The following is a 12,992-nucleotide window of genomic DNA, read 5'->3' on the forward strand; positions in this document are numbered from 1 at the left end:
TAAAAGTCTCTAGTATATGGTGGTTCTTTTTTTTGGAGATGGTATTTGTGTTCCATCCTTTCTTTATAGAACACTGGGTTATCCCAACAACCCTATATTGTATGCTCATGGGAACGGACGTCTTTTTAGGTTTCCTACATATTGACCTGGAGGTGATTCCCCTTTCATTGTATTGGTGTTCCTATAGCGCCTCCAGGTATTCAAAGCATGTATTGTAAGATTACAACAGCTCTGTAAGGTAGACCAGTATTGTCCTTATAGTGCAGAATTTTTTTAGGGAAGAAACGAGAAAGGGGGCTTGCCTGAGGGTCCCTAGTACCTTCATGGCAAATGGGACATTCAAACCCAGGGCTTCCGGATAGGTAGCAGGATCAAGCCTTTCAAAGCCCACTGACTTCAGTGGACTTAGGATGGTGTAACCCTGTTTAGGAGTTTCTTTGCTGCCGCGCTGCACAATCATTGCTTTCTTTCTTTTTTATTCTAAAGAAAAAACCTTCCAACATTTGCTAATTGTAGGCAACTGCAGGGATGGAACATTGGTAATTTATTTTTGCCTGAAAAGCTAGTATGTTGTTACTGTGCGTGGGGAAGTGTTGTTTTTTTACCTTTTATTTATTTAGTTTTCGTCTGCCTTTGTACTGAGACTCAAGGCCGATTACATAGTATAAATCCTCATAAACAAAAGTATTACATATGGCAATTCCATCTCCCCGCAGTCTTTCTTCCCTGCCCGAGAAACACACGTGCTTACATTGTAAATGATCAGAGCAGAATGTGGGAAATGCTCCATTCTGAAGCGTAGCGCTTGAGGCGGTGTTGGGTGGTGCAGAAGATTGGAGGAGCTGGATTCGTGAGCCTCTCAGGCAGGCACGCTCTCCTGTGATGTTCATACATGAATTTGTGTGAATTCAACCCACGATAGGCTGTGAAGAAATGTTTGTAATTCTCAGGGGTATTGTCTGGGGGGTCACCACCCTCCGGCCCACCTTTCCAAGTACTGATTACAGCCGCGCAGACTCCAAGCAGGCCTCCTGGGAGGGTGGACCGCCCGTTTTACTTTGAGACTCAGCAGTCTCCGGGTTCTTTGCTCTGGGGGATCTTGCACATAGTCGGTCAGACACTCAAGACACAAGACTTACATAGAATAGATGTTTTATTAACTTAGAAGAGTTAATAAAGAGTGGTCCCAGGGTGCAGGGACCACTCTATTAAGGCACAAGCAAAAGGCATTAAAACAACAAACAGCTTGCCTATTCTTTACTAAAGCTAACTGCCTAAAAACATAAGCTTGCTAACTTGCATTTCTCTGAAGAGGCCTGAGGCTTGTACTCACAAACAGAGTCCATAAACCATGCTAGGCAGGTGCAGGTACCTCAGGCCTGGCATGGAGCAAAGTCTCTCACATGCTGATGGAATAAGGTAGCATAGGACGATCCAACGAAGTCTCTGTGAGAGCGTGAAGCGTGGTTGATCAGAACAGAGAGGAGCCGTCTTTTCTGTGATTGTCAGCTGATCAGGGCACACTTGCAATGAGTGTTTCTAGCCTGAGAACTGAGAAGGAGTATGTGCGGAGCCAAGACTCCCTCGTCTCTCAAGGGCACCTTCCCTGGGCAGCAGCTCACAGTGCAATTAATTAACCGAGCTGCACTTTCCACTCCCAGGGTGTCAGGCCAGATCTGGGCCTGTAGGATCTTGGAAGCCTGAACCAATGTAGGCAATCGGGCTCAGTCGGGTTCCGCTAGACAGGTATCCATGGCAAAGTCTGCATAAGCACTCTTTCCAGCATCCCGCTTATTGCGCAGGGCGTCAGCGTCTGCTCTCAAAGTCTGTATTGAGGGGGTAGAATTTTGATACAGTGAGCGCTTGCTTAAGCTCCCTTTTCATTCAGTCCACTTCTGCTCTCAGAGGAGGAGAAATTCAAATTACGGGGAGCGGGAGGAGCGTCTGAGAAGGTACGAACACCTCCAAGGGGTGCAGTGATCGGGCTGGAGGAGGGCCATGTTTGGCAGTAGGGTCACAGATCTTAAATCCATTAAACCCGTTTTTAAAAACAGTGTAGCAAAAACCTCACTTCATCTCCCAAACGAACTGAAGTTTGTTTTAAGGTTGTGTTTAAACATCGAGAGGACAAAATATTCAAAAATCTTTTGCTGCTTTTCTTAAAGAATCCCTTGACGGAAAGATCACAAGCCAACAGTTGATCTTTCGTAAATACTTCTAGCTGCATTTTAAAAAGGAACTTGAAGGAATAGCTTCATGGAGTAAGAAGGCACCTGTATACCTGTAAAGAATTCCAGTAAATAATTTGTTCCAGATGTGAACAGCACCCCTCTCTGCCTTCAGCCCCCCTCAAACATCTGCTGTCTTTTTCGCCTTGTAGGACTCAGTCCAGTTGAAGGACCTGTGGAAGAAAATCTGCCACCACAGCAGCGGGATGGAGTTTCAGGATCACCGCTATTGGTTGCGGACGCATCCCAACTGCATTGTGGGAAAGGAGCTGGTGAATTGGCTGATGAGAAATGGCCACATCACTACGAGGTACTAAAGATCGGGGAGCCTGAAGAATATCGTGCCCTTTGGAGACATTTTTATGGAGCTCATTTCTTCTCTCACCTGCCTTGGCTTTCTTGTGCTGAATCTGGTTGTGTATTTAGGCTATGGAGATAGCTTGCCATATTTTTTATCTTATCCTGAGGGAAAACCATTTACAACATGTCGCATACCTTCTTTCTCTTTCTTTCATTTACATGTCACATGCCTCCTTTCTTTCTTTAGCTTGCCATATTGTTTATGTTATCCTGAGGGGAAACCATTTACAACATGTCGCATACCTTCTTTCTTTTTCTCTTTTGTTCATTTACATGTTGCATGCCTTCTCTCTTTCTTTCTCTCTTTCTTTCTCTCTTTCTTCCCCTTCCCCTTCCTCTCTTTTTCTCTCTTTCTCTTCCTACCTACCTATCTACCTTTGATTTGGATGGCCCTGTGGAGTTGTTGTGTCACCTTTGATCCGCCACTGGTCCTGAGCAAGGATCATTCTGTGCAGTGCGTGTCTTTGTCTTAGAGAACCAGTTATAATGCCCTCAGGGCTAACAGCACTGGCAGGACAACTAATGCCTGTGTGAAGTGGAAGGTCAAGTGGAGGTAACTGAGGCAGTTGAGGTGTCGTAAATGCTGCCGCTCGCCTACAAGGGGATACCTGTGCTGTCGCAGGCTATTCCCATGCTTCATAACCACTGACCAAATCATTCTTAGATGTCATATTAGCATGGCTTTTGCGTTGAGGTTTCCTGTGGAAAGGTTATTGTGAGAAAATTATATGCCAGGCCTCATGAATTTCTGGGTGACTTGCCCATGAGTCAAGTCGGAATACAATTCAGTCTTTCATCCATCTCCTAGCAGCCCCCCCATCAATTACCAGCTGTTTATGTGGAGGTTAGTGTGGTGGCAGATGAGAATCCGGGAGACTCGAATCCCTGTTCTAACATAGAAGCTCGCTGGGTGACCTTGGGCCCCTCACACACTCTCAGCCTCGCTTTTCTCACAGGGTTGTTGTGAGGAAAAATGGAGGAGTGAACAGTGTAAACCTGCTTTGGGATATCAGTTGGGTGGAAAGAGGGGGGTATAAATGAAGTAAATAAATAAAATGTGGCATCTGATAAAGACTCCGGTTGCTCACAAGTTTGTATGTGTGGTGTTTTTATAAGTGTACATTGAGCCCTTATGAAAATGCCTGCCTTACAGTGGCTTCCAATTTTGTATGCTGTATAGCTTACTCCCTCCCTTCACACTCTTGGTTCATACAGAGCTGCTTATATCCAGGGCTTTTTTTCTGGGAAAAGAGGTGGTGGAACTCAGTGGGTTGCCAGCACAGGGGGCAACTCCTGACCAGAGGTGGTGCCCCTGGTACCACATGCGCAAGCGCAAAGTGCACGCATGCTTCTGGGACTGCGCAATGGCGTCACTTTGGATCAGCTGGAACAAGGGGAGGAGGGCAATCTAAACTCCCCTCTGTCTGGAGATCAGGGGGCGGGGCCACAAGCCATGTGACCATTTTCAAGAGGTGCCGGAACTCCGTTCCACTGTGTTCCGGCTGAAAAAAAGCCCTGTTTATATCCCTTCTGCTCTTCCATGTAGCCACTCCCGCTGGTCCTGTCTTGGTGGAAAAGAGAACTTTTGAATCCAGTTTTGCGCAGGATTGTTGAGGAGGGTGCCAAAGGTAGTATGACGTGGGGCTGTATGTGTAGTGCTGCCCAAGTTGCACCTAGAAAGCCCCGAGAGGGTTGACAGGGCAAGTACACCATTTTCTTTTTGTTTTGTGTCCTCTGGAAGATGAGGAATCAATTCTTGCTTCCTTCCTGATAGTACAATGTGTGCAGTTGTGTCCCAGCCTTCGTAATATTGATGACTGTTCTGTATCAGTGGAGTTCTAGCTTCCTTTGTCCCCCGTCCTCTCTTTGACATGTCTGGAGAGGCCTCTTGCACTACTAAAGTCTGAAAACCGGAGCCATATAATATTACTTAAAGCCAACCAAAATAACAGCATTCAAATTGTGAAGTACTCCAGAGTGCTTCTTCCAATTGGATGTCATGCCAAGGGTGAAGCTACCAGCCACATCAAGTAACACAACTTTCTTTGTGGATTGCTGACAGAGGCCTTAAGAACCTGGCCTGAGATCTTTCCTTCTCACTCACCCCAGCCTCATGAAGATTTCTGGAGAACTCTACAGCTTGCACACTACCTTGTTATTTTGGTTGATCCTAATTACGTAGCTTTTGTTCTTTGCTGTGGATCAACATGGTGGCCTCTTGTTTTTAAGCTGCTTAATGTTTGTGTTATGGTCTTGCTGCCACCACCTCCTTCTGAGCCACTAGATCTTACCTGGCAAACCTTGCCCATTTTCACTCTTCTTATTCCACTTTTGAATTTTTTTGGTGCTTAAGCACCTAACTGTTGCTAATCAGATTCCGTTGTGTCCTGTGTAAAAAAAAATGAATAATATTGAAATGATGCAAAAATAAAGGCAAGGTGATGTAATATACTCTAGTTCAGGATCTGTTTAAAACTGGGATAGACCTGAACTTTTCAAACTAAGGCAAAAATAAAGAGGGAGTGGGGGATTTTAGCTGCGTTCAGGTGAGCAAGCCAAAAATTTTAAGTTCATTAACTCTCATGTTCCCTCCTCTCAACCCTTTGTGTGTTTCTCGTTGATGGAAGACGTCCTGTTTTGTGAGAGAAACTAAACGGCGCTTTTGTCATTTTGGGGCATCGCAGTGAATTATGGTTCATTCCGAAAGAGGAAGTCTTGAATCCTACAAGCCGTGCCCTGGGGAGAAGTCAGAGGCAGTTCTGAAGTTTGTTCAGAGTTGAAACCGGCCATCAGAAGGAGGCCTCTTTCTTTCCCTTGGTGGAACTAATAAATGTGGGGTGTGCGAGCTGAACACCGTCTTCCAGTTTGCTAGAATCGCACCCCCCACCCTGCCTTGTAAATAGGCTTTAACTTTCCCATATGACTTGGTGAGGGGACTGGGACGCATCAGTTAAGGGATATTTCTGTAACCTCTCACCATTCTGCATTTTTCTTTGCTTCCTCTGCTTCATTGCTGCTGCCACCTGTGTTGCAAACCGCTCATGAGTCTTGAGGGATTGACGTGTGAAGTCCTTGGAATTGGGGTTCCTTGTTGGAGGAGCTGCGGATTAGGAAGAGCATCGTGCGCTTACGGAGTTCGATCTGCTAAAGCAGGCAGAGGAAACCTTTTGGGTCTCGGCGTGTTATGTTCCTGCTGTTGAAGTTTGCGCTGTTCTTTGATTGCAGAGCTCAAGCCATTGCGATTGGGCAGGCCTTGGTGGACGGCCGCTGGTTGGAATGCGTCAGCCATCACGATCAGATCTTCCGAGATGAATATGCGCTTTACAGACCTCTACAGGTAGGAATTTTATTTCGTGACGGCTTATATGAGATCTGTACTCCGTTTTTAAAAGTTATTACTTTCTGCCCTTGTATAGTGACTAAATATTTTACTGCTAAGGGTTCTGTTTTTGTTTGGAAAATGTGTCAAAGGACATCAGTTGACATTGTCACTAATCTGAACGAATACATTGATGGTCAAGAACTTGAACAAGAACATTTTATAATACATGCAGTGACAGCAGCTAGAATTTTATTAGCATTTCGCTGGAAACAGCAAATAGCACCAACTCAAGAAGAACTAGTGGAAAAGATTATGGAAACAGCAGAAATGGATAAATTGACAATGATATTAAGAGGGAAAATGGAAGAGGAGTTTGCCGGACTTTGGAAACCGTTTTACATTTATCTTTTTTTCTTTTTTTCCTTAAATTTTTTCTTTTCTCTTCTTCCTTCTTTATACTTTTTCTTTCTTTTCTATCTACTACTTATTTGAAAAATTAATGAAAATTAAAAAAAAAATTGAAATAGATGTGAAACGTTCACTGACAAGAAAGTCACTCAGGGAGGGAGGGAAAAAGAAGACAAAGGAGGCATTTAAAAGAGCTGCTTAGAACTCTTACCAAATTAGGAGCTTGTCAGCAATATTTTCTTGTAGGATGTCATCTAGTGCTTTTGTGACAGTTGCCAAGAAGCAATGTTCCCCCCACCCCCAAGTATCTGCCTCTTTCAAATTCCAACAAAGAGAGAGAACAATTTAATTATTTCCTAGTGGTATAAGCCTTGGGTCATATTGTCCTGTTTGTTATGAAAGTAAGCTGGCGCACTGATCACGCCACACCATTTGCTTTCTGGTGGAGCAGTGTGCGCCACTGGTCAGGGGGTCCGTTACCTGCAGGAGGTAAGGCCCATAACGCTCCTGGGATTCTGTCGGGTTCTGTCCCGTTTGCTCTTGAACGTTTTGTTTTGGTGGGAGCTGGTGGGGTATCATGGGTGGAGCGTTAGAATGGGGGAGATCCAAGTCTGAATCCCCGCCCTGATACGCACCTCACTGGGTGACCTTGGGCCACTTGCGCTGTCTCAGCCTGGGGAGAGGTGCACACCAGGGGTCTCTCTCTCATGGCTTGAAGTACACAAATCATTTTTTACCCCAGTGCTTTTTTAATCTTGCCTTTCCAAAGATCTCAGGGTGGTTTCTGCCTCCCTCCATTTTGGCCTCACAACAACCCTGTGAAGTAGGTTAGGCTTAGTGAATGACTGGCCCAGGGTCAGCCGTCTTTATGGCAAGTAGGGATTTTTCTGGTAACAGATTTGCAGATATGCCCCCATAAATCGGAATGTAGACATAATCCTGTTCTCGAGCCCCACCCCCATCCATTCAGTCTTTTTTTCTGGAATATTTCTGTTAAATAAATCATACTTCTTGTAGGCCTATTCATGTGCTCTTGGGAATAATGATTGAAACTTGTTTCTCCCCCTCCCTCCCCCCAATACGGTGACCTTGCAGAGCACAGAATTTTCTGAAACCCCGTCTCCAGACAGTGATTCTGTCAACTCCGTCGAAGGCCATTCCGAACCTTCGTGGTTCAAAGACATCAAGTTTGATGACAGCGACACGGAGCAGATTGCTGAAGAAGGAGACGATACCTTGACCAGTGAGTTTTTTGGATGACCCTGGAAAACCACCTTTGAACCGGTGAAAGATCTACTTGGCTTTGCCTGCAGCTCTTGTAGTCCGAAAAAGCTTTGATTAGTCCTTTTAAAGCAGAGGCAGTATTTCCCCACATGGCCTCTCAAACCTCAAAGCGTCCCGATGGCCTGGCTGTTGCTCCACTATAGAAATGAGCAAACAGTCTCGAGACCTCAACAGAAGGCGGTCAGCGCTGGCAGGTCTGAGTTGTTAAAAACCCTGTCTTTCTGTCTCTCTGCTTAGCTTTGCTCACTGGGCTTTATGTAATCGAAGACCGTTTCTCTCCTCTGCTTGGTATCTTCCATAAATACCCATTTGAACCCACCCACCCCTTTCTCCTCCCTGTATTTTTCTTCCCCCTCCCCGCCTCCGAATCGTAAAGATTCCGCCAGCCCTAGCAAGCGTCCCTCAGTCAGCAGCTTCCAGTCTGCCATGGACAGCGACTCCGCCGCTTCCATCAGCCTGAATGTGGAGCTGGACAACGTGAACTTCCATATCAAGAAGCACTCCAAGTACCCTCATGTGCCCCCTCACCCTGCCGACCAGAAAGGTAGGAGGTAGTTTTGCCCCCTTGGAGGGTACCCGTGGTTGAGGACAGGGCTCGGGTAGCCTTTCGTTTGGATGCAAATTCCTGCATATCCCCTGGGTTGATTCTGTTTAGCCAGATGCCTTACTGTTGTTCTTAAGAACCGTAGAATTGCAGGCAATCGGCACAGAGGGCGCAGTTTCTCATGGAACGTTCCTTAGAGAGGCAACCCTTTGTTCGCACAGGTTGTTCCTAAAAACACACACCCTAAATCAGTTGCTGAATGCATCACTAGTACGGGATGCAGCTGGGCAGCAAGGCTTAGATCCACCACAGGTTCTCCCTGAACCAAAGAGGGAAGGGGAATTTCCATTGATTCTCCCTTCATGCTCTTCCTGGGGGTCCCTGACCCCCAGGAGCAGCATTTCAGGGGGGCATTTGGGGCTGTAGCAGGAGGGGGGGAAGACAAAACTATGCCCTGTTGTGAGAAAACCCCTTCTGTCCTTTGAAATTACTAGTGGATCCAGGTCTCAAACTGGGCCTGCTTAGAACTCAGGGCCAAACTACGAGTGATGCCGGACACTAGTTGAACACTCGTCTGCTTCCCTCAAGTTTTGGCGGGAAATGTAGGCAGCTTGGTGGAATGTTGGACAAGTGACAGTTGAAAAGTCTGTTGGACGGCAGTCGGAGAGCCAAGCTGCAAGACCAGGACGCCTACATTTCCCATCAAAACTTGAGGGAAGCTGACAAGGGTCCAACCTGTGTCATTCGTCACTTGTAGCTTGGCCCTGAGTCAGATGAGGCGCTAGTCCAAGTAGCTAGCATGCCAGTGTGGGATGGAGACACATTGTGAGTGTGGTCTCTTTCTCATATATATAGCCAAGTTGAGGTGCTTTAAATGATGATATTGCAATAAAGGAAAAACAAACTCTACAACCAACTCCCAAACAGAAAACAAAAGTTGATGAAAAAATCTTCTGTACCTGAAACTATGTGACTATACATAATATGGCAGAACCGAGCAGCTGGTTTAAAACAAATACACCAAAAAAAATCTAAACAAACTATCCCATAATATTTATAGCAAGATACCTCACCATTGTGATAATGCTTTTAAAAACTCCTCTTTTCACAGAGACATAAATCAGGAGACCAAATGTGTCTTTATTAGGGAGTAGAGTTACAATACAAGGTAAAACTTTCTGCAACATCAACAATTTACAGGTTCATATATTTCACACAGTTACCACAAAAATAAAATTAAAGGATATTTAGACATTTTATAGTATGTTTTAAATCAGCAGTTTTTTCCTGCCTTATATTGGTTACTCGTTTTGTATTGGGTGTTGAGATGTTAGAAATATATTTTCCTTTGAAAGTTAGCCATGTTAGACTGTTCCAGATTCTGAGGTACCTTGATGACAAACACCCTTATGGTGGCATCTGACCAGGGGACCTCTGGCTCATTAAATCTGATACCACCATAAAACTGTGCATCTTCAGGATTCCACAGAACCCTGCTGTCTTTAGTGCAGGTTAGAACCAGATTTCTTTACTGAAAATCATTAAAACAGAGGGCTTCTGGTAGCCATCTCTGTGGTAACCTCTCCTTCCACAGTTAACCGTTTTAGAAGGCATACACCGAAATCCTGAAAGCTGAATATTGCTCTTTTTGTCCTCTTTCATTTTCCTGATCATTCCAAATCCACCCACAATGGAACTTAGATTGGCTCTTTTCCTTTCTTTGATAAAAGGGAGCATGACATGCAAGGTAAATTCACCTATGCAAGCACAGACTCATGTGGAGAAAATAACAAAAATAGTTTTCAGCTATGTTTTCTGAGATACGCAACCGCTTCTGCTCACTAAAACTTTTCAGTTGAAGTTATCTGTAGTCAAACTAACGCTGTCAAGTTAACTGTAGTAGCAAGAAGGCTTATTTCTGTCACGTGCTTTGATGTGCCCTAAGCTTTGTACGATACTGTTGCATGTTTCAAAGTTCTGATGTAGTTTACTGTGAGAATGAGATTTAAGTGTTCAGTCTTTCAGGCCTTTCACAGGAAATCCTGAAAAACCCATTTCAAAGTGACTTGGCTTGGCAACTGACCCAAATATTGCCAAGGCATTTAAAGAGTACTATGAAGTTAGCACAGTTCTCCCTGCACAAAGTCTTGGCCTTTTCTCCCTGTATTCTACAGTGTCCAGAATTGGTTATACAAGTTCTTGGGCAAGCAGAAATGCAAGTGGGATGGCTGAAGGTTTGACTTGTGCAAGCAGTTGCTGCAGCACGCAAGAGGGCGTGCAAAAGTGGGAATTTTACACCAGATCCAACCCCGTGCCTGTCGGTGGCTAGAGAATTTTTAGGTCAGAAGTATCGCAACTTAAAAAACCCCCATAAAACAGATCCAAAGATTTGTGTCTCTTTTGCTTCACTTGGACAGCCATGAATCTCTGTCACTTACCGGCATGGACAGTGTCTTCCTGGCACAATTTTGCTGTTCTCACACGAAATCGCGCCAGGAAGATGCTGTCGTTCTGGGAGCTTGGCGCGATGTTCTGTGGCCGGTAAGCAGTGTGAAAACGGCCAAGATGTGTTGGTCAGAGGAACGGACTTCTTTTGCCTTGCTACGTGTGTAGGTTTTCGGAGCTGGAAACTAGCACAAGGCTAGAATTGATGTCGCTTTTTAAACAGGTTTTGAACATTTTAAAAATACTGGGGGAAGTATAGGGGGTGTCTTCTGTTTGCAGGTGCTTGGTGGGAGTTTTGCCCCTTTTTGCAAGTTAAGAAAATGTGCACGGTTTGTGCTGAGAGCGATAGAGCGAGGCGATCCTTGAACTGACATACTGCATCTGTATAATATTTGTAGCTGTTTTTCCTAACTTATTGGGAAGTTGAACGAGGGTGGGGGAGGCTGTCATATCCTGGAGCAGGGCTTGAGTAAAGTTTTGGGGAACCGCCTCAGAGTTTTTCAGCAGGACACACAATAAGATGAAATAGAGAGCTGCTTGTTTTGTTTTTTCTACCCTGGGGAAACTGGCTTAATCAGGCGGAGCCTGTGGAGAAGATATGCATGCTCAGCCTGGTGGTGCCTGATCGTATTTAGATAACCTGCCTGGGCTGCTGCTTCCCTAATCGGGTGTAACCATTTCAGGCCGAGTTTTGGAACTTCTGCTGTCCCTTTATGGCAATGATCAGTTTGTGAACAGGAGACTGTAGACCGTTCCAGACCTTTCACGTCAGAGAGGCAGTTCAGCGTTCCTTTTCTCTTCCCTTGCTAGGATTTTCCGTCCTCTTGACAAACCGTGATTGTCCCAGACAAAGGCCTCTGTTTAGTAAGTAACCCGCAGTGAGAGGGAGCCACACCATGGATCCTAAGGCATTGCACTCGGCTATACATTCGTTGTTTGTTGAGAGTGGCAAGGGTGTGCCAGCAGGGGAGGGGGGAATAATTAATACAGAAATCTGAACAACAGGCCTGGTTTTCACTTGTTGGTATTGCCTGAACCTTTGCTTGCTGTGTGAAGCTCCTCAATGGAAGGTTAACCTGCTATTAGGTAAAGGAGGGCCGTGTGTGTGGATCAGGAATGCTGCTCTCTGTCATCACCTTTTTCCTATCAAGCTGCTTCCTATTTGCATCTGTTTCTTATTTGGTAGCCCTGCCAGCACAGACGTGGAACAAGAGAGAAGGCAAAGTTATTCCAGTCTGCTTTCTGGATCTGTTACTGCAGCAGGGAGTAGACATGTGACATGAGTAATACCATATTTCTTGTGCTTGTGGAGTGGGTGTGTAAGCCATATAATTATAGCAGCCACACCAGCCCAGCTTGTCGTTTCCTTTTGTTTCTCCGCCGTGTCTCCATATATTCTTTTTTGCTTGCTCTCTTCTTTCAGAGTACTTGATTGCGGACAACGGAGGGCCACAGATGATCTCAATAAGTGACGCATTCATCAAAGGTAAGGGGAAGGGGGGTGGGATTTATTTCCCAGCCAGTAGAACTGTTGGGTGAACACTTTAAAATTGTGCCCCCCCTCCCTGCCCTGAAAAGCTTTGTGTGTTGTGTTAGGGCAACTGTGACCGCATACGGAACCTAATGCAATCTCTGCAGATCTGGCAGGCAAATGTGAATGTGACCACATCTGACCTTTCCTTTTGGCTTCTGTTGCGTAGGTCAGCTTCCGTGAATGTTCTGTTCAAACCCTTCTGTGTACGCACACAGAAGAAGCTACCTGGAGCCAATTTTTAACTGATGACTAGTACTGACTGTATGCTCCTCTCGCTTGCATAAGACAGCAAAGTTCAATTTTCCATTTCTGGGCTTCATCAGCTGCCCGACAAGCAACTTGGGCTCATAAGAAACCGTTGCCTTCCACAGCTCAAAAATCCCATAAAACTGGTCCACCGGAGTAGCTTTTCAGCAAAAGGATATCTTACTATTGCTGTTGTCTTTAAAAGTTTTGGCTGCTATTTTTTTTATCTGTTTCTTAAAAGTAGAAGCATGCTGGGAAGCTTTTTGCAAATATTCTTCCAAAACCCACAACAGGTTTTTTGGCAATAAATACTCTGTCCGCTCCAGGGAGACTTGTCTGTTTCCCCTCCGTCATTAACTTCTGCCAGTGGGTGAAGACGTTTCTGTTTTGTTTGGCATTCCTTCACCGGCCCTGCTTTTCATTTGCATGTTTTGTTTTTAATTGCTAATATATATGTATTTTAAAACTTGTTTGAATGTTTTTAGGGGACTCTTAAGTTGGGCGGAAAGGGTGGCACACAAATTTTAAATAAAATATAACACCGCTTCATGCATACCGTTTAGTTAAACCCCATCCCCAAGCCCTTTTGAGACTTAATCAGGACTTGACATGCATGTGTTA

At 45.1% G+C, this 12,992-nt stretch overlaps 1 protein-coding gene across 2 annotated transcripts in view; it reads left to right on the forward strand.

The window, feature by feature from the left end:
• Positions 1 to 12,992, forward strand: part of PIKFYVE (phosphoinositide kinase, FYVE-type zinc finger containing) — a 90,891-nt gene that overhangs the window by 22,059 nt on the left and 55,840 nt on the right. The window contains exons 8-12 of one of the 2 annotated variants that reach the window (XM_054971210.1): positions 2,381 to 2,538; positions 5,814 to 5,925; positions 7,414 to 7,561; positions 7,979 to 8,146; positions 12,015 to 12,077. In XM_054971210.1, coding sequence (XP_054827185.1) covers positions 2,381 to 2,538; positions 5,814 to 5,925; positions 7,414 to 7,561; positions 7,979 to 8,146; positions 12,015 to 12,077 — 649 coding nt within the window. The remainder of the gene's footprint in view (positions 1 to 2,380; positions 2,539 to 5,813; positions 5,926 to 7,413; positions 7,562 to 7,978; positions 8,147 to 12,014; positions 12,078 to 12,992) is intronic. The other variant, XM_054971212.1, reaches the window with a different exon arrangement.

Source organism: Eublepharis macularius, chromosome 2, assembly GCF_028583425.1.
Source record: "Eublepharis macularius isolate TG4126 chromosome 2, MPM_Emac_v1.0, whole genome shotgun sequence".
NCBI classification, from domain to species: Eukaryota; Metazoa; Chordata; class Lepidosauria; order Squamata; family Eublepharidae; genus Eublepharis; species Eublepharis macularius.